The following is a 27,228-nucleotide window of genomic DNA, read 5'->3' as shown; positions in this document are numbered from 1 at the left end:
AACCCTGCCTTCCTCCTGTCTTGCCCTCATTCTTCTTTCCCTCAGACTTCCTGGGGGGTTCCAAGAACTAGCCACTCTGTGGTTCTGCATAGCAGCGAAATCAATCTGACAAGGCAAGGCGTGTTGTAGAGAGCTGCTGACAACCTGTCCATATCTCATAGTGTGGTGATGGCAGGTTGGGTTAGGAAGAAGACCCTTGGAAAGTTCAGTGTTCCTCTGATGTGTACAGGAGGTTATAAGAAACTGGCCTAATGAATAGCTTATAACATAGGCCCAATAGCAGATGTTCATTAAAACCATGATAGGCTATGTTCCGATGTGTTGTTGGTTGCATTAGAATTAGCTGCCTCTTAAATGGCAGGTTGAAAAGCTAAAAAGCTGTGTAATCATGATGGATCAAAAACACTGGGTTAATCTTGCCATGTTTGTCCTTCATAGATTAGATTGCTCCCCTCAACCAAAGGCATGTTTTGTTATTGCCAAGGTTGGTCCTGGACATCTCACCTGTTTTAAATGTTTTTATTCTAGTCTGTCATTTGGATGAGAGGGAAAGAAACACATGTTTTACATTGTCAGCATCACTCTCATATGTTACCTTTATTTAACTAGACAAGTCAGTTAAGAACAAATTCTTATTTTCAATGACGGCCTAGGAACAGTGGGTTAACTACCTGTTCAGGAGCAGAACGACAGATTTGTACCTTGGGGATTTGAACTTGCAACCTTCCGGTTACTAGTCCAACAGTCTAACCACTAGGCTACCCTGCTTCCCTGACAATAGAGGCATTGCAGAGTTGGCTGGAGGCCACAATTCCCTACCCCATTAGCACGCCCCTGGTCCTCCCCTCCACCCTCCTTTCCCAGACCCACAGTGTCTGTTAATCTGAGATCCCTCTGACGTTTGGGCTCAGATCTCTCTCTCTCACACACACACACACTCCTGTTCCGCTGACACTGTGATTACTGGGGTTTAGTGGGTTGGGCACACACTCGGAGTGGGGCGGGGTAATGGTTAGCACCGTAGCAACAGGATGAAAATGGCAGAGACATCGAAAGGACAGGATAAATTTACACACTCACTCATTTGCCCTAATATGGTTCTGCTCACACGCCAATTTATGTAGCCTAAGCCATCAGAGACATTCAGTCACATATCCTTAATAAGCTTTCTAGACACACAGATGCTTTTAATATAGCCTAGTCCAATTCTATAATTATTATTTTGCCTAGCTTTAATGCAGAGTTTCCCAAACTAGGGGTCGAAACCCCATGCAGGGTCGCCTGAATTTAAAAGGGGATTGTGAGAAAAATAAATAATTGGTTGTAGTAAACAGAGCGGTTTCTATTTACTTCCTACAAATGTGGCGCTGTCTTTTGAACTATTTAAGTTACAACATTTTATGAACCCATCACTGAAAGAGAAGACTCTCAGGAACACATACAGTATGTATCTTCTCTTTTCCTCAACAATGCCCACACGCGTAGTTAGAACACAGTGGACAAGACTAGGTGCTAAATCAGTGGAGGAACAATAACATAATGAATGACATGGAACTCTATTCCACATCAAGTATCTGACGCAAGCAGTAAAATTAGATTAAAAAACAGATTTAAAAAAACACCTCATGGAACAGCGGGGACTGTGAAGCAACACAAACATTGGCACATGCGCACATACACACACACACGCAATAACATTCACACTATACATACACATGGATTTAGTACTGTAGATATGTGGTGGAGTAGGGGCCTGTGGGCACACAGTGTGTTGTGCAATCTGTGAATGTATTCTAATGTTTTAAAATGGTATAAACTGCCTTAATTTTGCCGAACCCCAGGAAAAGTAGCTGCTGCTTTGGCAGCAACTAATGGGGATCCATAATAAATACAAATGATGCACATATTCTGTCAAAAGTACTTTCAGACTGATTTGTAATAGACTGCTGTATCCCCAAGTGTGTGTGTGTGTATTAAACTTTTCAGGTTTTTTTCCATATTTTTATTTATTTAATCAAAATGAGGTCGGGGCCAAAAGTTTGGGAACCCATGCTTTAATATCTTTCACACTCTTATGACTGATAGTTTAAACTAGTGATGGACAGATTGAGAGAGATTTGGTATTCTCTTCAGGCTGGCCTATTCTAGGACTGTGTGGATCATATGAAATCAGATCTGACAACTGAGCCATATCTGATATTATCTATGCACACACACTCTGTCTGTCTTCTGCCAGGATGGGAGGGGGTTTCCCTGCCCCTGAGAGGGGGGGGGGGGGGGCTGGGGAGACTAAAGCCCTTCTGGAGGGACACTATGGCTTTATTTGTGCACCATCAATTCTAAACCAAGGAGTGACACTGCCAAGAAAAGCAATAACTCTCCCTCCATACCTCTGATAGTCCAACATTTTAACTGCCAATCATCATTCCCTCCATAGGTCACAGACAGTCAGTAATTTGGTCACTGACTGTTTTGTAAAGTGTATGTTGGTGTCTTGTTAAATGTATGACGAATATCCTAACCTCTGCTTTTTGTTGTCCTGCCCTGTAGTGCTTAGCCTAGGGTCATTCCAGGTCATTTCAGCAAGCCATGACACCTACCATCTCAGATATTCCTGAAATAATTTCTGTAGTTAGAAACAGACAACTATTTTTCAGGAATGCTTATCTTATCCAAGTTTTAATTTGAATTAGCCTTTATTTACTTATAGGATTCACGTAATATTCAACAAATTATAGCACCCAACATCTGCTTTGGACCAAACTTCTTCCTACCATTGAGTAAGACATGAGAAATCTAATAAAATGGTCAAAAGCCATCCAAGGACCCTCCACATCCCATGCAAATCCCACCCCAATAACCAGTATACAGGATCTGTTCTCTATGTTTGACACGTTAATGTGGAGCTGCGGCTTGGAGTATTGCTTCTTCAATATTTGTATCTGTGAATCTGGTAATGTTTTGTTTTCCTCTGTTAGAGAAATTAGCCATTGGAAGTCTCTTGCATTATTTAACATAAATCAGTGTGACAGTACCTTGTTTTGCCCACTAGATGCCACTGTTTCTGCTACTGCCACCACACCCTTTCATACATTTTACAGGTTTATTGAATGAGTCAACATTTTCTTTGCAGCTTTGGGTAGAAACCAGTCGCTTTTGCTCATGGTTAAAATAAATTGTGTGGTCAGGCCAGTCCTCCATGAAAGCAATTCAGTTTGTCCTTCTCTTAGCAACGTAATGAATCAACCCAACTCTCCTTGAATAGTCCAAGAAATGGAAGTTCTCTGAGGGCTATCCATATGGTGCAATTCTCATGAATAATTTTCCTACAAGCCTATGGAGAAATTGGCTAGTGACTAAACCTAATTTTAAAAAATACAATTATAAACCATTGCATGGAAGTCATGTTTGTAAATACAATTATTAGAAAACATCTCTCTATATGTGTGTGTGATTTGTGACATTTACCATTTAACATTGCAGAACAATATACAGTGTGTATTTGGGACTTTTACTGTTGAAGAGACCATAACATTGAAACCAGAAGTGCTGTAGCCTAATGGTTTGCTTGTTCACCAGGAATGGTCTAACTAATCCAGACTTTATTTTGAAGGACATAGGTCTGTTTCCTGGACAATCATTAAGCCAAAGAGAATGACAAACTGAATTGCTTTCATGGAGGATTGGCTTGAATTGTGAGGATGACCATACAATCTGTTTTCATCATGAGCAACAGCTATTGGTTTTCAAACCAATGTTTCAAAGAAAATGTGATCCATTTAACAAACACGAGACCTCCAACATGGATAAAGGGGGGTGGTGGCAATTAGAAGGAGCAGTGGCATCTAGTGAGCAAAACGTGGTACTTTCACACTCATTTATGGTAAATAATGCAAGTGATTTTGATGGCTAATTTCTCTGAACAGGGGGAAAATAACAACCAGATTTACAGGGAATACGTTACAAAGAAACCATACTCTAATCAGAAACTCCATACTACTTGTCAAACATGGAGAACTAATACTGGTTGTTGGGGTGGGATTGGCATGAGGGGACCGTGGGTGGCTTTTGATAATTTTATTGGATTCCTCATGTCTTACTCCATTGTTAGGAAAACATCCGATTTGGACATTCAGTTAAGTAATATATTTATTGAAGATTCTATGAATTCTATAAATAAAAATAGATGGAATCAAAAATTGGGTCGAATCAATTAGCTTAATTCTAAGACGTAATTATATTTGAACAAAATAGTGTTTTCAGGAATGCTTATCTTAACTACAGAATGGTGGGTGTTAAAATCCCTCTTTCTTGTGCTTTTGAAGGCGGAATAACTCGCTAGTTGTTAAGAAGCATAGTTGGCTATATAAGGCTGACGTGTGCTATATAAGGCTCCATAAGTGGCACAAGCAAGTGACTGTTCTGCCAGGGAAGTCGGTTAGATTGGGGGAGGCCCTGGTATTTGTCCTTGAGAGTACACAAGCGTGGCTCCGTTCCACAGTAACAGCCGAGTCGTTGGAACCTGCTTTGTTAGGTAGAGTATGCAGGAGGTGTAGGAAGGACCATGGCAGAATCCTGTCCTGGTGCCTACTCTCTTACATTCCTCCCTCTACTCCACCCTACCTTACCCTAGTCCACCCCCTTCTCTCTCTCTGGCACCCTATTGCTCTAATTAGAATCTGATGCACTTTTGTTGAAGGATTACTACCTTATATTGAGCCTGGGATCTCATTTTCACTGGTTTATTATAACATACTCTGGCACAATGGCTGTGTCACTCTCTTTCTCCCACTTTGGCTCTCTCCACTTGTCCTATTTTGCTATGATAGGGTCAGGCTGATCCCTCCTGTTCTCTTCAGCTGGGGATCACGTGCAGCAGATCACCCAGAGAATTATGGACTTGAAGACTATGAAGGGATTTGAGACTGCAAAGGGGTTTAGTCTCAGATTGTGGAAGCAGGGAAGTGCAAAGTAGTGATGTTGTGGGATTGTAAAAGGTGCACTATGCAGAAATCGCTCTGCCATTTCCTGGTTGCTAAAATTCTAATATTTCCTAATTTCAGTTTGTGACAAAACAAGCAAGTAGTGTAGAGAATCATTGTACCATCTAAACCGCTGTGAAATACATTTTCCATAACCCAAAATATTGTATTTTCACCTGTTTGAAGTTGGTGTACAAAACCTAAAGTAAGCTTAAGCACGGGAAGCAAGTAGAGCATATAGAACAGATCTACCGCTTCTTAGACTTGATTTCAATGAGAATGACTGATCTATAACCAATATTTCTATGTGAATTTGGTCAAGTTACCCAAAAAGTTAGATATTGCCGCTTTAAGGGGTCGATGGGGACAGAGGAATTGTATTGGGAGGGAGTGGTGATAATGGTGGCGAGAAGGTAAAAATGACTAGGGCTACTCTTTACTCTCTTATCATCAATCTGACACACTGAACATATTCCAGCTCCCCACTCATTGGCACAGACCTTGAATTGTAAATTACTTTTATGTTTAAGATATGGAAAATGTCTGCAAGTCTCTCAGCAGATCTGAATCTGTTGTAACGTAGGCTACTTGTAGGGTTCGTTATTGCACATATTTTCAGTCTGTATGTGGATGTATTCATCTATTTAGCTGCCTGTAAGAATGTAGGCTATGGTTTTTTTCTGTCTGTTTACTGAATATGTGTGTGTCTTGCGCTATCAGAACACTTTCTTCAGTGACACAGGCTGCAGTACTTTTCCACTGTACTCTGCAGCTCTCTGTCTGCTGTGGGACTCAGTGGCCTGCTCATTGGACCAGGCCCAGTTTCCCCATCAACACCCACTCAGGGGCCTTCATCACACCCATCACCCAATCCACTGGCTGGCCAGCTCACCTCAACAGCCAGCCAGACACTCCATCTTTCAATCCATCAGACACTGCTCTTCCTTTCTGATAGTGATTCAGCAAGCAATGCAGATGGAGAGTTTTGGCTCGGCGGGTTCATTAGACATTAGAGGAGAGGAAGTGCTACCTCTGATCTATCCAGACACACATGCACTCTCCCTCACGTGTTCACACAAGCACTGCAATGCAGAACCATGGCACAAATTGTTGGTCAGGACACCAAAACACACTGTTTCCTGCCTAAATAACTTCTGTCAACAGCCTGCGTCACTGCCCACACTTGTTTTAAAAACACACACTGACTAATGACTATGCATCTGAAGCAAAAACCTATTATCAACATGAAGCCACAGCAGCCTAATAACCCATCTACATCAGACCACCAATGCTGCTTCCCAACAATCGGGCTGTGCTTAGTGTGTGAGGGTGCACTGTGCAGGATCTTGACTTAAGTATGTATTGTGTTTCCAGGGTGAGAGCAGATTCCAGCCCTCAGTCACCCTGTAATTATCATATTTCCTTTTTTTAAATGATCATATTTCCAAGTGGAGCTTTAAAAGCCAAGCTTGAATTGCCCAAAGGCAGCCTGTCCAGACTCTCTCTCTTGCTCTCCTTCTCTCCAGAGAAGTCATTTTCCCTTTTCAACCCTCTCCCCATCCTTTTCTATCTTCTCCTTGTTGGTTTACCTGGGCCTCTAGTCCTGTAAGTGTCTGATACACAGCAGATAGGTGGACAGTGTTGATAGGCTACTTGTACTGGCTTGCTCTCCTTTTCTGGTCATGAACAAAGGACAACATGCATGCAGGACAACGTGAACTAAGTGCATGGGTCCTAAGGAGAGCCAGGCCTTGGCTACGTGCATGGATGGGATGTTTGTCAGTGGTGGTGGCATTTCTTTGTGTTTGTCAGCGCTCAGGCCCCTCAGGATTTTAATAGCATGTGATAAGGTGTGTGACTGCTGATATTTAGGGCGAGAGGTGTGCGTGTGTGAGAGAGCAGTTATATTTAGTGTTGATGAGCCATAAGGCATGTGTACACCCATCCTGTCACCTCACGTGTGGTGAGATGAGATCTCTGGGTGAGGAAATCCCAGGAAGGCTGGTGCACACACCAACTTGACACACTGAACCTGTAGAACGGTTGGCTGTTTAGCAACAAAACGGACACGTGCGCAACTGGGGCAAAACAGAGTTGTCTTACATGGTTGTCAACATGTGAAATATATTTAGCCTCCAATGTTTGTTTATTAAAAACATAAATACATTGAGCACTTGTCTGTCAAATACATCATTACAGTTGTTGGTTAGCTAGTTTGTGAATTTTTGCCATATTAGCATTGACATAAAATCAGTCAAAACACCTCAAGACGTGGTATCAAGAACGAGATGAAACTAGCTGAAATGAGCCACATCAAGTTTGGTAGTTTCTTGTCATTGTTGCTAGCTATCTAGTCATCCAAAATCACAACAGACTTATGCCCCATTGAAGCGTGCACATCGTTTTCGTGACGTTGTCAGCTAACCCATGTATGCCGAGGTGTCAGGGCTCTACGCTGACCTTTTCGACAAGGAGCACATTTTGAAAACTGTAGACGAACACAAATTGAGGAGCACAGTGAAAAATATTTATGGGTAATAAAGCTAGAATCCTTAATTTATTCCTCTTAAAATTCCAGGTCATACAGCAAAATATTTAGGTGCATACGGGAGTAAAATGGTCACACTGTAGAGCCCTGGGAGTCAAGTTGACAGGAGAGAGATGCCTCTCCACAGAAGAAGACCCTATTGACCTGCTGGCAATGTTGTGGATAAGGCCTTCATTTCCATTGCAAAGATGCTATGAGGCTGCGCATCCCTGGCCACTGTATGGAAATGGCATGACACAACATTCAAACACAAACAAATCATACACCCATTACAGGTATGCTAGATCCCTGTGTCCTTGGCCTGTTTATGAACAGATGCTGCTCTCTGGGTTCTTGGACACTGACTGAACACCGAGGAGTGGGGTTGAGCCAACACCCGTTTACCCCTAGCAGCAGGGGGCAATGGCTAATCTAGTGAAAAGAGGCTCTGTCGCACACACCCTTGCACCACCGATCAGTGTGTTCAGGTGCTGTCCTTTTTAATAAGAAATATTTAAACTCTCAGCAAATTGAATCTACGTACTTGAGGAGAAGAGCACTCCATTACAAAATTTGATTATTTTCAAAGCAAATATATTTATTTATTACATTTTGTTCCGAAGACTGCTTTCAAAGATTCAAACAATGAGGGTGTGTCCTCAAGTCCAGACAACCTTAACTGGGGCCAGTGATGCAATTATGCTATCCTGGTTACCAGCAGGATATGAAGTCAGGGTGGGAACTAGGGCTGGGCAATATGGAGAAAATGCAGTACCAGTCAAGAGTGGACACCTACTCATTCCAGTGTTTAAAAAAAATATATATATTGTAGGATAATAGTGAAGACGTCAAAACTATTAAATAACATATGGAATCATGTAGTAACCAAAAAAGTGTTAAACAAATCAAAGTATATTTTAGATTCTTTAAATAACTCCCTTTGCCTTGATGACAGCTTTGGAAATTCTTGGCCTTCTCTCAACCAGCTTCACCTGGAATGCTTTTCCAACAGTCTTGAAGGAGTTCCCACATATGCTAAGCACTTGTTGTCTGCTTTTCCTTCACTCTGCGGTCCAACTCATCCCAATTGCGTGTTTCTTGGCCCAAGCAAGTCTTGCCTTATTGGTGTTCTTTACTAGTGGTTCATTTGCAGCAATTTGACCATGAAGGCCTGATTCACAGTCTACTCTGAACAGTTGATGTTGATGTGTCTGTTATAGAGGTTGACTGATTTAATCGGAATGGCCGATTTAATTGGGGCCGATTTCAAGTTTTCATAACAATCGGAAATCGGTATTTTTGGGAGCAGATTTGACCATTTATTTTTACTTTTTTACTTTTTTTTATTCCTTTTTATTTAACTAGGCAAGTCAGTTAAGAACACATTCTTATTTTCAATGACGGCCTAGGAACGGTGGGTTAACTGCCTCGTTCAGGGTCAGAAAGACAGATTTTCACCTTGTCAGCTCGGGGGATTCAATCTTGCAACCGTACAGTTAACTAGTCCAACGCAATAATGACCTGCCTCTCTCTCGTTGCACTCCACAAGGAGACTGCATGTTACGCGAATGCAGTAAGCCATGGTAAGTTGCTAGCTAGCATTAAACTTATAAAAAAACAATCAATCATAATCACTAGTTAACTACACATGGTTGATGATATTACTAGATATTATCTAGCGTGTCCTGCGTTGCATATAATCTGACTGAGCGGTGGTAGGCAGAAGCAGGCTCGTAAACATGAATTCAAACAGCACTTTCGTGCGTTTTGCCAGCAGCTCTTCGTTGTGCGTCAAGCATTGCGCTGTTTATGACTTCAAGCCTATCAACTCCCGAGATGAGGCTGGTGTAACCGAAGTGAAATGGCTAGCTAGTTAGCGCACGCTAATAGCGTTTCAAACGTCACTTGCTCTGAGCCTTGGGGTGGTTGTTTCCCTTGCTCTGCATGGTTAACGCAGCTTCGATGGTGGCTGTTGTCGTTGTGTTGCTGGTTCGAGCCCAGGGAGGAGCGAGGAGAGGGACGGAAGCTATACTGGCAATACTAAAGTGCCTATAAGAACATCTAATAGTCAAAGGTTAATGAAATACAAATGTTATAGAGGGAAATAGTCCTATAATTCCTATAATAACTACAACCTAAAACTTCTTACCTGGGAATATTGAAGACTCATGTTAAAAGGAACCACCAGCTTTCATATGTTCTCATGTTCTGAGCAAGGAACTGAAACGTTAGCTTTCTTACATAGCACATATTGCACTTTTACTTTCTTCTCCAACACTTTGTTTTTGCATTATTTAAACCAAATTGAACATGTTTCATTATTTACTTGAGGCTAAATTGATTTTATTGATGTATTATATTAAGTTAGAAGAAGTGTTCATTCAGTATTGTTGTAATAAATAAATAAAAATCGGCCAATTAATCGGTATCGGCTTTTTTGGTCCTCCCAATAATCGGTATCGGCGTTGAAAAATCGTAATTGGTCGACCTCTAGTCTGTTACTTGAACTCTGAATAATTTATTTGAGCTGCAATTTCTGAGGCTGATAACTCTCTTTAAAATGACGTCGGAAGAAATGGCAGCAGTTTTACGGGAGCCCAACCAATTGTGCTATTATGTGTTTTATTTCACTGCGACTATCTTATGGCAAAAAAGAGCTTCTGGATATCAGGACAGCGATCACTCACCTCGGATTAGATTTCTACAACAAGGAGGACGCACAGGACATTCTCCGAACACCCCACAGGGCCGACATCCCCGTTATTTGCAAGAGGAAGCGACGCAAGTACAGAGGACAAAGAGCCGGATGCCTTGTCAGGACACAGAGAAGGCGGCTGGGAAAGCTGCCGTTACCGTCAGTACTACTCGCCAAAGTGCACATTGGACAATAAATTAGACGAGGTACGATCACGAATGTCCTACCAACGGGACATCAACTGTAATATCCTATGTTTCACGAAATCGTGTCTGAATGAAGACATGGATATTCAGCTATGGGGATATACGCTGCACCGGCAAGATAGAACAGCACACTCCAGTAAGATGCATATTTGTAAACAACAGCAGGTGCACGAAATCTAAGGAAGTCTCTAGATTTTGCTTGCCTGAAGTAGAGTATATTTTGATAAATTGCAGGCCACATTACTTGCCTAGAGAGTTTTCAGCTATACTTTTCGTGGCTGTTTATTTACCACCACAGACAGATGCTGGCACTAAGACCGCACTCAGTCAGCTGAATAAGCAAACAGGAAACCACTCACCCAGAGGCAGCGCTCCTCGTGGCCGGAGACTTTAATGCAGGGAAACTTAAATCAGTTCTACCAAATTTCTATCAACATGTTAAATGTGCAACCACAGTTTAAAAAAACCTAGATCTACTGTGCTCCACACACAGAGACGAGTACAAAGTTCTCCCTCGCCTTCCATTTGGTTAATCCGACCACAACTCTAGCCTCCTGATTCCTGCTTACAAGCAAAAATTAAAGCAGGAAGCACCAGTGACTCGGTCTATAAAAAAGTGGTCAGATGAGGCAGATGCTAAACTACAGGACTGTTTTGCTATCACAGACTGGAATGTTCCGGGATTCTTCTGATGGCATTGAGGAGTGCCCCACATCAGTCACTGGCTTTATCAATGAGGACGTCGTCCCCACAGTGACTGTACGTACATATCCCAACCAGAAGCCATGGATTACAGGCAACATTCGCACTGAGCTAAAGGGTAGAGCTGCCGCTTTCAAGGTGCGGGACTCTAACCCGGAAGCTCACAAGAAATCCTGCTATGCCCTGGAACGAAGCGTCAATACAGGGCTAAGATTGAATCATACTACACCGGCTCCGACGCTCGTCTTATGTGGCAGGGCTTGCAAACTATTACAGACTACAAAGGGAAGCACAGCCGCGAGCTGCCCAGTGACACGAGCCTACTAAACGAGCTAAATCACTTCTATGCTCGCTTCGAGGCAAGCAACACTGAGGCATGCATGAGAGCATCAGCTGTTCCGGACGACTGTGTTATCATGCTCTCCGTAGCCGAAGTGAGTAAGACCTTTAAACAGGTCAACATACACAAGGCTGCGGGGCCAGACGGATTACCAGGACGTGTGCTGACCAACTGGCAGGTATCTTCACTGACATTTTCAACATGATTTAAGTCTGTAATACCAACATGTTTCAAGCAGACCACCATAGTCCCTGTGCCCATGAACACAAAGGCAACCTGCCTAAATGACTACAGACCCGTAGCACTCACGTCTGTAGCCATGAAGTGCTTTGAAAGGTTGGTAATGGCTCACATCAACACCATTATCCCAGAAACCCTAGACTCACTCCAATTTGCTTGGTGTCCACATCAACAACAAACTAGTTGTCCAAACACACCAAGATAGTCGTGAAGAGGGCACGACAAAGCCTATTCCCCCTCAGGAAACTAAAAAGATTTGGCATGGGTCCTGAGATCCTCAAAAGGTTCTACAGCTGCAACATCGAGAGCATCCTGACTAGTTGCATCACTGCCTGGTACAGCAATTGCTCGGCCTCTGACCGCAAGGCACTACAGAGGGCGGCGCGGACGGCCCAGTACATCACTGGGGCTAAGCTGTCTGCCATCCAGGACCTCTACACCTGGCGGTGTCAGAGGAAGGCCCTAAAAATTGTCAGAGACCCCAGCCACCCCAGTCATAGACTGTTAGACTACTACCGCATGGCAAGTGGTACCGGAGTGCCAAGTCTAGGACAAAAAGACTTCTCAACAGTTTTAACCCTAAGCCATAAGACTCCTGAACAGGTAATCAAATGGCTAACTGGACTATTTGCATTGAAAGTCATGCGTCCTCCGATACACAACCCAACCAAGCCACACTGCTTCTTAAGACAGTGCCATCCAACCCGGAAGCCAGCCGCACCAATGTGTTGGAGGAAACACTGTGCACCTGGCAACCTTGGTTAGCGTGCACTGCGCCCGGCCCGCCACAGGAGTCGCTGGTGCGCGATGAGACAAGTATTTCCCTACCGGCTAAACCCTCCCTAACCCGGACAATGCTAGGCCAATTGTGCGTCGCTCCACGGACCTCCCGGCCTCCCGAATCTCTAGTGGCACAGCTAGCGCTGCAGTACAGCGCCCTTAACCACTGTGCCACCCGGGAGGCCTTGCATAGTCACTTTAACTATACATTCATGTACATACTACCTCAATTGGGCCGACCAACCAGTGCTCCCACACTTTGGCTAACCGGGCTATCTTCATTGTGTCCCGGTACCCACCACCCGCCAACCCCTCTTTTACGCTACTGCTACTCTGTTCATCATATATGCATAGTCACTTTAACCATATCTACATGTACATACTACCTCAATCAGCCTGACTAACCGGTGTCTGTATGTAGCCTCGCTACTTTCATAGCCTCACTACTGTATATAGCCTGTCTTTTTACTGTTGTTTTATTTCTTTACTTACCTATTGTTCACCTAATACCTTTTTTGCACTGTTGGTTAGAGCCTGTAAGTAAGCATTTCACTGTAAGGTCCACACCTGTTGTATTTGACGCACGTGATTCTAATGAAGTTATCCTCTGCAGCAGAGGCAACTCTGTCCTCGAGAGCCCATTTCATCATAGCGCTTGATGGTTTTTGCAACTGCACTTGAAGAAACTTTCAAAGTTCTTGATTTTCCGCATTGACTGACCTTCATGTCTTAAAGTAATAATTAACTGTTTCTCTTTGCTCATTCAAGCTGTTCTTGCCATAATATGAACTTGGTCTTTTACCAAATAGGGCTATCTTCTGTATACCAACCCTACCTTGTCATAACACAACTGATTGGCCCAAATACATTAAGAAGTAAGACATTCCACAAATTAAATTAACAAAGCACACCTGTTAATTGAAACGGAATCCAGTTTGACCACAGCCTGTTGTTTCCAATGGGAGCAAATGAATCATAGTAGGCAGAGGCATGAGCTAGCGAGAGCCTATTGGCTCGTTCTAACATGCATTTGTGTATTTCCATTAGGGAACTCCTGCTCTGTGAAGTGTGTGCAGTAACTCTATTCGCCCTTGCACACCTTCTGAACACTTAAAATTTTTTTTGGCAAAGGGTAAAGTCTACTAAACTTTGTCCACTCCAAACCTGTGAGATTATAGGGTCCCATAGGAAACACCTATCAACATATTAGTTCCTACCCTGTCACAATAACTCCTCCCTAGCATTTTCATTCATTATCATGTCAAACAACACTGTATTAAAAGCGCCCACTATTATATTCTAACTATATAATTAGAATAGACATTCTATTCCCATTATTCCAACACCCAAGTGTTTTGCTCTAAATCGCAAGTCAAATTGCAACATTTGGTTAAAAATAAGGCCCAGATTACTTGCCCATATCGTGCAGCCTTGCGTAGCAGTGTGGGAATTATCTCAAATGCAGAAATTTATGAAAATGATGACTACTTTTTGGGGTTGAATTGTTTTATACTGTTCAATCAGAATGGAGAAAGACCCATTGAATCACTTAGAATGTATGTGTTGCCACCCTAGGGTCACACACTACTCATAAAGCAAATGTAGTACTTTTATTATTAAAAAAACAACATAAAATACCGTCAATGGTTTTAAATTTTTATACTGTGATATGGCCAAAATACTATATCGCCCAGCCGTAGTGTGTGTGGGTGGGTGCCGTTATGATGCTGTGTGTGTGTGTGGGTGGGTGCTGTTATGATGCTGTGTTTGGCATTACTCAGCTCTGACAGATTGACTCACGTACTGCAGTGGCTTAGATTAGAAGACATTAAGAGGGGGGCTTTGGATGGGCTTGGCTGTTTTGTAGGAATCCAGGGAGGGGTAAATTCCATTTAGAATCAGTCAATTTAGGAAGATAATTACAGTTTCTGCTTGCCTGCAGCCTTAGCTTGATGCCCTCAGAAGTGGGTCAAATAGGTTGGCGTCTCTCATTGGCAACTTGAAATCGCCAGTGAGAAAGATCAGTGACCCCCTTCATGCATGCTATGGATAGGTTTTAGAGGATTTATGTGGTGTGGGCTGTGTGCACATCTGTAGCCAAGGTAATGCAGCTGTGTCCGGATGGCTGAAGTAATCAAATGTCACCCGTTGCACTCTGGTATCAATGCTGGTATTTATGGACCTGTTACCTATCACGTGCGTGTAGCCTGTTCGTGTTTATAAACGTGTGGAAAGAATGTTGGTACAGTGTGTAAAAAAGACAAAGCATTCTGAGCCTACTTAGTGTAGTCTGTAAATTATGTGCATGTTTCTGCCTGACTGTGTGCATGTCTGTCTGCCTTTCTAAATGTGCGTTTGTTTGGAGGGTGCTATGTATTAGTCTCTGAATAGCCGGTAGCTCTTTGGTATTTTACGGGGGGCTTACGTGGTGACCTGTAAAGACTTGGTCAGCAGCACACTGGTCTGATGTAATCTGGACTGATCCGTCATCTGTCCGTCTGGGGAATAGGCTGACACTGAGGTGAGCCAGCTGAGCCTTCTTCCTGAAATAGCCCAGCAAGAGTGGGAGGATACAGGTCAGCCATCGGTGTGTTATGGCGTTTGTCCTTGTGTACAGTCAGTCAGTGGTATTAGTTCTGCCTTAAGACGCCTACTACACCTGTAGCCTATCTATTCCATTCTAAATACAGTGCATTCGGAAAGTATTCATACCCCGTGGCTTTTTCCACATTTTGTTATGTTACAGCCTTATTCTTATATAGATTTATGAGGGGGGGATAATTTAATCTACACACAATACCCCATAATGACAAATCAAAAACAGGTTTTTAAAAATGTTTGCAAAAGTATTAAAAATAAATTCAATTGATTAAACACGATTTGGAAAGGCACACTGCACACCTGTCTATATCAGGTCCCACAGTTGACGGTGCATGTCAGAGCAAAATCCAAGCCATGAAGTTGAAGGAATTGTCTGTAAAGCTCCGAGACAGGATTGTGTCGAGGCACAGATCTGGGGAAGGGTACCAAAACATTTCTGCAGCATTGAAGGTCCCCATCATTATTAAATAGACATTTGGATCCACAGAGAGACTTCCTAGAGCTGGCTGCCCTTCTCAGGGGAGAAGGGCCTTGGTCAGGGAGGTGAGTTCCTCTGTGGAGATGGTTGTCTTTCTGGAAGTTTCTTCCATCTCTGCAGCACTCCACCAATCAGGCCTTTATGGTAGTGGCCAGATGGAAGACACTCCTCAGTAAAAGTTACATCACACCCTGCTTGGAGTTAAAGGACTCATGAAAAACAAGGTTCTCTGGTCTGATGAAACCAAGATTGAACTCTTCGGCCTGAATGCCAAGCGTCACATCTGGAGGAAACCTGGCACCATCCCTACAGTGAAGCATGGTGGTGGCAGCATCATGCTGTGGGGGTGTTTTTTAGTGACAGGGACTGGGAGACTCGTCAGAATTGAGGGAAAGATGAACGAGCAAAGTACAGAGATTCTTGATGAAAACCTGCTCCACCCTAGTCAGAGCGTTCTGAAGGTTCACCTTCCAACAGGACAACAACCCTTAGCAAACAGCCAAGACAATGCAGGACTGGCTTCGGGACACGTCCTTGAGTGGCCCATCCAGAGCCTGGACTTGAACCTGATTGAACATCTCTGGAGAGACCTGAAAATAGCTGTGCAGCTAACAATTTGCCAACAATTTGTGTGTAGATTGAGGAGGGCGGGGTCTTTTAAAAAATATTTTTTAAATATTTTTTTATATAAGAATAATAAGGCTGTAACATTAAACAAAAGTCAAGGGGCCTGAATACTTTCCGAATGCACTTAAAATATAGGCCTTACACATTCCTAGAAGTAGCTTTACAAATCCAGGATGTTTTGGAGGTAAGCTAAATTCTGCCTACAGTGCTAGCTTGCTTGTTTACGAGCTACAGCCTTTGTCCATGTGTCCTTCATAGCCCCAGGATGTTCTCTGGGTTCACTACAGTAGTTCCTCCCTTCTGTCTAAAGTCACTCAGCACCTACATATTATCCCCACTCCAGTTACTCCTCTGTTCTGCTCTGCCCAACGTGCCAGTACCCCTGGCCTCATGTTAGTATGAAACTAACCTTGCCCACCTCCTGCTCCCTATGAGCACTCCAGCACCACAATGTGCCCACCACCATACTCCAAGACATTCTGTCTGAGGCGCGCTGACATTCCACCACAATGTGCCCACCACCATACTCCAAGACATTCTGTCTGAGGCGCGCTGACATTCCACCACAATGTGCCCACCACCATACTCCAAGACATTCTGTCTGAGGCGCGCTGACATTCCACCACAATGTGCCCACCACCATACTCCAAGACATTCTGTCTGAGGCGCGCTGACATTCCACCACAATGTGCCCACCACCATACTCCAAGACATTCTGTCTGAGGCGCGCTGACATTCCACCACAATGTGCCCACCACCATACTCCAAGACATTCTGTCTGAGGCGCGCTGACATTCCACCACAATGTGCCCACCACCATACTCCAAGACATTCTGTCTGAGGCGCGCTGACATTCCACCACAACCCGACCTCTGTCGTTCCTCATGTAGCCGTGAGAAACTAGCATGGTGACAATAACCCCAGCTGAACAGCAGACCTGTCAAACCCTCAGTGTCACTGTAGACCAGGGATATTCAACTCTTACCCTACGAGGTCCGGAGCCTGCAGGTTTTCTGTTTAACCTGATAATTAATTTCACCCACCTGGTGTCCCAGGTCTAACCAGTCCCTGATTTAGAGGGGAACAATAAAAAAATGCAGTGGAACTGGCTTCGAGGTCCAGAGATGCGTTTGAGGGCTGTAAGACTGATGTTTTTGACTTATTTGTACCTCCATACCATAGTTTGATAGGACATCCACAACTACTTCAGCATGTCAGTCAGTCACAGCTCCATAGGCTAGAATGTCATCCTGATCCTGTCTAGCTCTGCTGGCTGGAGGCTTCTAATCCATTTTGGGGTCTCCTGAGGATATTTCCCTCAAAAACGAGTCCATTGTTGTGCCCCTCCCTTAAAGTCTTGCAAGTCTCTTCAAAGTTCAGGACAAAGTCAACATGTCTGCAGTGCTGGCAAGGACCATTGGTGTGAGAATGTTATTTGCCAGTAGGTCAGACATTATTGGCAAGACGTGTCATTTGGGGCTGTGACTGACGTCTGTGTGCATTCTATGGAGACTGTGGAGGTGAAAAGGACCACTTCCCTGAGCTCTGTGCTCCTATTGGGTTCCTGGTCTGTCAGCAGATCGCTGTGTCTTTGTCTCTCTGGAACACATGACAGGAACTCTCTCTCTCTCTCTCCTCTCTCTCTCTCTCTCTCTCTCTGACATTCTTGTGCCCCTCCCTAAAGTCTTGAAAGTCTAGGCCAAAGTCAGCATGTCTGCTGGCAATAGGCTACCGTTGGCATGGATATTGACCAATGTTCAGGTCAGAGATGATTGGTCAAGAGACAAAGCCAAAGCAGTGTCAGTGTTTTGCTTCATTAGTGTTGTATAATGTACCTGACAGTCCCTTTGTGCCCTGTGTCGTCAACCTGTGTTTGTCTGTGTTTTAGTTCCTGTTTTCCATTTCCCCCCTTTTCTTCCCTGTAGTTTTCCAGGATGCTGGATTAGAGATATTACTGTGGGGATTGCTGCTACTGCCTGTGATCTGAGGACAACCAGCCAGTGTCTATCCCCTCCTCTGCTACTGGGCCAGACACACGAGTGCGCGCACACACACACACCCTACAGGTTAACAAACCATGCAACTTTATGCACAACGACTGCTTTTAACAATTTCCACAGAAAATGTTACAAAAACTAATTTAGTGGAAGAGCTTTGGTAATGGAATTACAGTCAAATCTTATTCAGGTTTTTATGTGACCAAAAACTCTTGTTAAATATCTGCTGAATGAAGATTGAAATGTCTGCTGAAGACTGGGGAGTCAGCTATGACGTGACACCTTAGCTTAGAAAACATCTATTTTGGTTATTGAACAAAGTAAGTGAAGTGGATTTACACCCAGTAACAGAATTATGGTAATGGGATTACATCATGGGTCCCTGGTCTGTATTACACACAGAAATGCATAATTATGTTTGTCATTCTCCTCATGTTTCACAAGTTTGGTCATCACAGTGCAGCAGAGTACAATACAACACAGTGGAGTACATGACAGTACATTACAATGTACTGTACCACTGCATTGTATTAGACTACTCTATTGTGCTCTACTCACTGTACTGCACTATGCTATCCAAACTTGTGAAACATACATGATAGGTTCAGATTTGGTCCAGTCCGTCTGTGGGAGTTAACATCAAGGCCAGGGTGGACTGACCAACTTTCAACTACTTTTCAACGTCCATGGACATCCGATGTCGGTCGGTGCTCAGTGGGTGAGGCTGATGCTAACAGTAAATGGAAAGAGAGGAGACTCGTGGTTATGTGTCTAAGAGCTGGGAGAGGTGACATTTAACTGGAGAGAGACAGACAGGGATGTGAGGGGTTGCTGAACATAACAGTATGGAAGAGGGAGGACAGTAGCAGGTGACCCAACTGTGGTTTGTGACTATTATGATTTCCCATTGTATCCAATTCAGTTGCAGTCATTCCCTTTAATATTTTTGGGGGTAAGAGTTTGAATTCATCATTCATAAACATAATTGATATAGTAATTTGAACTCATTGCTAGGTCTACCATTACTTGATACTTCATTTCACAAAAATATAGACTCTTAGCTTTCATTTGACACCCAATTTGGTATGCTCCAATGAACTTCACGTGTTGGTGCTCATGGGTCCTTTTCCATGGAAATGCCCCTACCTGTCCTGTTGTGACCGGCAATTCTGTGAATGAGGAGTTGGTATGTTCTCCCTTCTTGAAACAGATTAGCCTAGGCTACCACGAAGGGAAGGATTAGTGTCCGCCCTGCAGCTCAGGAAACACAAGCACTCCCTGTTCTCTCGCTATTCACTGACTCTTTCTGCTGTACAGGGCCCTGCTCCCAGTCAGCATGTTTTGCCTAGCTAGTAGTTATAGGCAATGTTGGCAGTTTATTTTCAGAGGAATCTGGAAGACAACAAACACTGTTTTATGTTGCCCTTGAGACTACCTTTACCTTAACTGACACCATTATTTGCACCAGACTGCTGTTTGTTCTATAATCAACATTCTGTGGCTCTCAATGTTATTTGTCATAATGCAAACCATTTGTTACTGTGTTTACCAGTGTTTTTGTGACATATTTGACTGTCTTTGCAAATGTCTAATGGCTGTATGTGGTGCTAGACTGTATGTGGGCACTGGGTCTGCATTATTTGACCACCAGTCTCACCCTCTCAGCTGTTGGTCTGAATTAGAAAATGCAGCTTGTTGAGTGAGGTGGTTAAACGGCTTCTGTCATACAGAGCGAACAGCGGAGTTCAGCTCTGCCTTCATCCCTCCTCTCTCTGTTTCTCTGCTTCTTTCTTTTTTTTTTTCTCCCCTCCCCCAATCCCATTCCATCCCTCTTTGTTTGCTTGCTCTCTTCCCTCAATGGGTACCACCCAACAACCTGCTTGTGATTGGTGGAAGTGGGCTGAGTGGGCGGATCTGTTTTTGTGCTTGTGAGGTTTTTTACCAGTCTGAGCGAGCACAGGCTGTCAGTGTCAGAAGGGTTTCAGTGGGCAGCAGGTGAGACTTTCAGTCAGGCTGTGTCTCACTCAGACCACACTCTGCAGAGCATACCATTTTCAACCTCAGGACACAAAGGACTTTCTGTTTCTACACCACTCTGCCTACTTTCTAAGGCCAGGAGGAAAAACGGGATTTAAGATTGACCAACGCTGAGCCGATATTTCTCTTTCTCTCTTCCTCCTTCCAGTCCCTCTTTGTTTTCATCTTGCAGAATCCCTCCTGAACATAGGAGAGATCAGGAAAGGAGGGATCAAAATTAACATCAACAGAGAGAGTCTGCGTGGGTGGTCGTCCGACAGCCCTGCTGCACGGTGTCCCTGAGGAGGGAGGCTAATGTGCGTGGCATCACTGTGCTCCGGATCAGGGTCAGTGGAGAATGAGTCCGGCCGTGGAGGCTCAGACCATGCAGGCCAAGCAGCAGCAAACGCAGCATCAGCTACAACACTATCTGGAGAAAGGAGTCCCGCTTGAGCCCTTCATGCACCAGGTGGGGGGCCACTGCTGCGTGCTGCGTTTTGGAGAGCAGACCATCTGCAAGCCCCTCATCCCCCAAGAGCACCAGTTCTACAAGAGCCTACCCAGCGCCATGAGGAAGTTCACCCCCCAGTACCGAGGTAAGACTGTACCCCCTAACCTCTACCACACCTCCACTGCCATCTACTGTGTGCGACTGGGCTGTCTCTTTTGACCATATCCCATTCCCCCTCTCGCTATTTCCTGATTGGTGTGGAATGCGATGGGAAAATAGGTTAGCTTATTATTGCAGGTGCATGCATTTTTTTTCTCTGCACTTCCTTGTTCAGGGTCCATGTTAGTGCATGGTATTATGATATAGGGTGTTTTTTAGGGAGTCGAACGGTGTCCCTTCACAGATGGATCAGGTGGGTTCTGTCAATTCTCTAAGGCCCAGGTTAGGACTTTGCAGCCAGCCAGGATGCTGTGCGGTAGGCGGTGCTGTTGGATCTGGCCACAGGAGGGCGATGTAGCAGTGGAGCACCACCAGGGTGTGCTGTCCTGTGTGTAGAAGCATTGGAGGTAAGTCACAGACAGGTAGGAGCTGTGTTTCTCTACCCAGAGAGCATACAGAGCAGGTAGAATGCAGTATAGTACACATGAAGACCGGTTGTGTGTGTGTGTGTGTGTGTGTGTGTGTGTGTGTGTGTGTGTGTGTGTGTGTGTGTGTGTGTGTGTGTGTGTGTGTGTGTGTGCACGCAGAGAAATGCTTTCTAACATTTTCAGAAATAATTCAGCAAGGAGCGGGTTAAATCTATCATACGATGACATCAGTATCTAAGGCTTGAGGTTCAGAAGGCAGGGTCCTAACGTCCACCATATCTTGTTAACTCTCACTGTTCACCACCAGTGCTGCGTCTCCCCTCCTCTGTTTAGCCCTTTAACAGTGGGTTATCTAACACTACGGGTCACTGCAGCTGTTTGTCTTTAGTACCTGACAGACAAGTGAACCTGTGTGTGTAAACCGGGGGCTTTCTACCTCCTTTTTAACATTCTAAAACAAGGCTGTGGCTTGATACTCAGTTGCTTTGGATCTCATATACTCACACCACAAAATGTGTTCTGATCCTATAGGAGCCAATGAATCCTAGACTTTATCTCACTTTTTCATCTTCAACTGTTCTTCCCTTTACGCTACTGTACCCTTCCATGTCAATTTGCAGCGGTTGTGTTCTATGCATCCCACCCCCAGAGGGGAATCATCCCCACAGAGAGGTTAGGTGGTTTTGGATGGGGCAGGGTGGGGGATGTCTCATGAGGGAGGGGGGTTAGAATGTTGTACATACGGGATGGGCAGAATGACGTCAGAGTGACTGAGGGATTGAAATAGGCTTTGAGTTCATCCGTCTGGTTCATCTACAGAGACTATGTATGCTGCTGTGCTGTTCTCTCACTGTACAACTTGTTGTAAGGCAATATGCATAGGTTTACATGATTTGTGGTTTTTGGTACTCTGGTGTTGGTGACAGTGTGTTTAAGATGTTTGATTTGATTTACTGTGTAATAATATTACTACTATAATGGTTGGAGAAACCATCTCAAATCACTTCAAATAAATCTGATTTTTAACTGCATCTGCTTGAGCCTTGTGTGGTTTCTGTTTTGGAGTGACTTTCCTTTTCTGCATGAGTGATAGTATAATATTGTGTGTGTTTACACAACAACATACTGTACACATATATACACACAAGATTTCCATAATGTCACAGCCTCTATCTGTTGTCTCCATGCCCCATATCGCCCTCTGCCTCTCTCTCTGTGTGTCTATGTGGAGTTGGGAGATCTGTATCTCTGTTTTGTTATGAAGTTGTTTGTCCAGGTCCTTTGATCAGGTTGAGAGAAGCCAGGGCAGACGGCTCTGTAAGTAAAAAAAATAGTTTAAAAAGAATGCTGGACAGCAAAAATAGTTGTGGGTAAGACTCCAAATACTTCCCCGTTTCTTGTTTGCTGCTGAGAAATGAAAATAGTGTTTCATCAAGAGACGGTCAAAAAAAACATTGCTGTTTCTATGAGGTTGATATCTTACGGGTTTGTCTTCTTACTTTCCTCTCTCTCTCTCTCTCTCTCTCTCTCTCTCTCTCTCTCTCTCTCTCTCAGGTGTGGTATCTGTGGGTTTTGAAGAGGATGAGGAGGGCAACCTGTGTCTCATAGCGTACCCCCTGCACAGTGACTCTGGGGTTGGGCACCTGGAGAATATAGATTTGACGGTCAACAGCGAGCCATACAGCAAGATGCTGCACTGGGGCAACAAGCAGCTGTCTGCCCGGAGTCTGCTGGACTCACACGAAGACAAGGACATGAGGTGAGACGAGACAGATTGAAACTCTGTTACGGAGACTTACTATGACACTGATGAAGAGACATGCAGGGCACCAGAGTTGGTGATTGTTATGGTGAACACACGCAATCACTGACACATAACTGACAGACTCACACTAACGCAGAAAGCACTCTGAAATACAAGCAGGAAGGACCCATCTGATGTGAATAGATGGTGTGGCCAGGCTGGGGTTAGATAGAGCCAGATGGTTATGGAACAGAGCCCTGATCGCCAGGCCAGGAGGGGCAGAGCACAAGGGGAAGGGTAAAGGGTAGGGAAGCGACAGGACAGTCAAAGTTGATGCTATCTGACCAAGCATACACTTATAATATGCCGATCTTTGTCATGTACCTTCCATATAACATTACCTGACACCTATGTTGAGACACATTGTATCAAAGGTTCTAGAACGTAAACTTAATGGTACAATAGGGAGACTCCCTCCCTGCTCTCCACCCTGCCTGACTCCCCTCTCTTCCCCAGTCATAAGCATGAGGAGGAGGAGCTGGAGTGGCTGCAGCAAGAGGAGGTGCCTCTAGAAGGCAGCAACGCCATCCAACACAACCCCTGGAGACTCCAACTCCAACAGAAACACCTGCAGAGGATGAAGGAGAACGCCAAGCACCGCAACCAGTACAGTATCCTCTCATTACCATAACTACTCTAAACATCAGGCCATCCAGCACCTGCCTGCAGGGGTTTTCCATGTACTGTACCAGATCTTATTACTGTGTGCTACTACATATTTTTTCACACTGCAGAATCTTGTGCCCAACGTAGCCTCAGAATCTTACATATAATGTACTTGTGACATCTTTGTGTTTAAGTGAAGTAGATTGATGTGAGGAAAGGCTAAAGATGGATTTGTGTCGGGTCCATCTGAATTAGTGTCCGCTGAGAGGGAGTCAGGTCTTCCTACCACATTAGTGGAGAGTTGTCTCCAACCAGGTCCATTAGAACATGTGATTCTCCTATGGCCAAAGGCTCCTTGACTCAGGACCCCTTCCCAGAATTCATCCTGCTGGAGAACCTGACGTGGCGACACACGGTTCCGTGTGTGCTGGACCTGAAAATGGGAACGCGGCAGCACGGTGACAACGTGTCCGAGGAGAAGAAGGTCATGCAAATCCGCAAGTGCCAGCAAAGCACCTCAGCCTCCATCGGAGTACGCCTCTGTGGCATGCAGGTACAATGTTAACTTGTGTGTTATTGATGGGGATGGTGCAGAATTGAAGAGCCTGACATGATCTATTGGGGAGTCATAGCTTAGTTTTAGTTCAGCAGAAAAATTCATTTCTGAACCTTTCCATCTCCTACCTCTCTCTCAGGTATACCAGTCAGACTCGGGTCAGCTGATGTTCATGGATAAATACATTGGGCGTAAACTGACCCTGTCGGGCTTTAAGGAAGCCTTGTTCCAGTTCTTCCATGATGGGCGGCGTCTGCGGCGTGAGCTGCTCTCCCCGGTGTTGCGGAGGCTCAGGGAGATGCAAGCAGCCCTGGAGAGCTGTGAGTCCTACCGCTTCTATTCCTCCTCCCTACTGATCATCTATGACGGCGAGCCGCCCTGCACACACGCACACAGGGCCCCCGAGGACGGTTTGTCTGAGGAGGAAGTGGAAGAGGATGAAGAGGCTGGTGCGTTTGGGTTTAGCCGCAGTAGTAGTGGTAGCGCTGGTGGTGGGTGCCTGGCAGCCCGATCTGATACAGGCCCTGACCCGGCGGTGGACGTGAGGATGATTGACTTTGCACACACCACCTGCCCCGACTTTGTGGAGGACAGTGTGGTGCACGAGGGCCAGGACAGTGGCTACATCTTTGGTCTGCAGAACCTCATCGCCATCATCTCCAAGCTGGAGGACCACAGCACAGACTAAAACAGTCTCTCTTTTGGACTCATGGAAGAAGCATCACACTGGACTACAGAGGCTGGCCTTAGGGGCATGCTGAACATTGCTGTAGCCTGTTTTCCACAAGGTCCTTGTTTCTGTTCTTGGTGCTTCTTTTGGGTGTTTTTGTTTGTGTCCCTGGGGGATAAAAAGGGCCCTGATAGTTCATGTTTAAAGAGACATTTGCGATCTTCAGTTAACTCAGTGAGTTGTCACCCTTATCTGCTTACTCTTTTACAAACTTGATTATTTTCCCCAGTGAAAGGAAGTCCATGACCGCAAGCACAGATTCCAACGGTTCCTGCTGCCTTATATACACACAAACACATGCACTGATGTTGTGTGTTTACTGATGGGGCAGATTTGAGAAAGCAAAAGAGAGAAACTGCTGTACCTGTGTGAAATTAAAGTTGCTAAGGGAAAACATCTTCCATTTTTCTACTATACCAGTTTATTTTGCCATCCCGTTCCCTTTGGATTCAAAGAAGAGACTGCGGTGTATTCAGATTGTGATCTAATAGCTTACAGAGGCCTTTTACAGGTAACTGCCCAAATCAAGGAAGCACCAACATAGTGTCTTTATGGGCCACCACGAGCCAGAACAGTTTCAATGCGCCTTGGCATAGATTCTACTTTATTGCGACACCATTCTTCCACAATAAATTCCATAATTTGTTGTTTTATTTATGGTGGTGTAAAACGCTGTCTCGTGCTGCTCCGTAATCTCCTATAAGTGTTCAGTTGGGTTGAAATCTGGTGACTGAGACACACCCACAAAATAAAAAATTATACTAAAATACACACACCCTATAAACCCCCTGTGCTCCTTTGCGACCACCCTTTCAAAGTCACTAAGATCTCTTCTAGCCATAGTAGCCAAACTAGTGGGCAACTGGGCATTTTCATACATGCTGATGGGATGTTAATTGCTTAATTAACTCAGGAAGCACACCTGTGTGGAAGCACCTGCTTTCAATATACTTCGTATCCCTCATTTACTCAAGTGTTTCCTTTATTTAGTCAGGTACCTGTAGATCTATTTATTTGACATGTTTCTTAAACTAAAACATGTAAAAAAAGAAAGTGAATGGAGATACAAAGACTACATTCCATGTTATTAATCTGATTATTAATTAATATTGTTGTTTTATGTTCAGATATCTCCTATCTTGTATCTGTCTTGTCCACATTTTGTTGGAGAAATAAAACAATTTTTGGTTGTGGCAAATGCTCTGCCCTCTATTTCTATCCCTTTGTGTGCTAATACTGTGTTATACAGTGATGTCGGGCTTCATCTCACTAAATCCAGACAACAACCAGCAATGGGTTGAGTGCCTAAGGGGTGTAACGGTAAGTGACATTTTCTAAATGTTACAGAAGAATAAAACAACTTGTATTGTTAGTGTTTTCTGCTTCTACAGTAAAACAGCCATCTTGCTGGAATCCATAGTTGGTGAAACTGCCACATCAGTTTGGTATATTACAACAACAAAGAAGTTACTTCAAACAACCAACACTTTCTTTCCCTCGTACATCATTGCACGCATGATAGAACACCACAATATGTTCTGCAATTATAATAGAACATTTATTGCGCTGCCAGTCGCTTCTCTGAATAAAGACGCTGGGGACGAACAGTGGTGCTGTTTCACCTTATGCAGATTTCAACTTTAACCCCCACATTGAAATGTCACTTGTCTTTTTGGAACCAATGAAATATACTAATTTACTCCAACACTGTCCAATCTGCAAAACGTACTCCCACCGAATCCAATTGGTTGTAATGGCTCTTCATGTTTTTACATGGAAAACTAGTGTAACTCCTGATTTATAATAGAAAGCTGGCAATGCTCTTAGTTTACATTTATTTGATGGAGGGGAAAGGTCATATTGTGTGGGTGAGTGATGACTGGGAATGCCTCACAGTGCCCGCACATTTATGAAAGATTTAATCCAGGATTAGTTTGGAGAACTGCAGCTCCATAATGTTCATCATGATGCAGTCCCACCACCACCTGCTTAGTCAGGGGGAAAGACCTGACCACAGGGTCAGACTGCTCTCCGATAACATCTAAGAATTGAGGCTGGAATTCCCATCTAAATAACAGGAGTATCACTTTCAGTTTATTAAAATGTCAGATGGCCCTTTTATCATAATCCCATTGGGCTGCTGAGACCCAAAGGCTCGGCTCCAGAGCGTCACAAATGCTGTACATAGCTACATGATCCAGAGAGGAATATAGAGACTGTGTATGTGATGGGGGCAGATGGGGCTGGTACTACAATGTGAGGTCATGAGATGAGAGATGAGGGGAGATTGTGTCTCTGCCAGC

The 27,228-nt window shown here is 44.2% G+C and overlaps 1 protein-coding gene across 2 annotated transcripts in view; it reads left to right on the top strand.

Annotated features, from left to right (window-relative positions):
* LOC115143344 (inositol hexakisphosphate kinase 2-like) overlaps positions 1 to 26,123 on the top strand; it is a 33,693-nt gene extending 7,570 nt beyond the window's left edge. Inside the window, exons 2-6 of one of the 2 annotated variants that reach the window (XM_029683657.2) lie at positions 20,361 to 20,787; positions 22,784 to 22,988; positions 23,490 to 23,644; positions 24,017 to 24,192; positions 24,335 to 26,123. In XM_029683657.2, the coding sequence (XP_029539517.1) occupies positions 20,550 to 20,787; positions 22,784 to 22,988; positions 23,490 to 23,644; positions 24,017 to 24,192; positions 24,335 to 24,883 (1,323 nt within the window). In that variant the 5' untranslated portion in view covers positions 20,361 to 20,549 and the 3' untranslated portion in view covers positions 24,884 to 26,123. Of the gene's footprint in view, positions 1 to 18,103; positions 20,788 to 22,783; positions 22,989 to 23,489; positions 23,645 to 24,016; positions 24,193 to 24,334 lie in introns of both variants that reach the window. The other variant, XM_065001914.1, reaches the window with a different exon arrangement.
* The last annotated feature ends 1,105 nt before the right edge of the window (positions 26,124 to 27,228 follow it).

The sequence above is a fragment of the Oncorhynchus nerka genome, linkage group LG15 (genome assembly GCF_034236695.1).
Source record: "Oncorhynchus nerka isolate Pitt River linkage group LG15, Oner_Uvic_2.0, whole genome shotgun sequence".
Taxonomy (NCBI): domain Eukaryota; kingdom Metazoa; phylum Chordata; class Actinopteri; order Salmoniformes; family Salmonidae; genus Oncorhynchus; species Oncorhynchus nerka.
The sequence above is the reverse complement of the archived record's forward strand: the minus strand, read 5'-3'. Positions and strand labels throughout refer to the sequence as shown.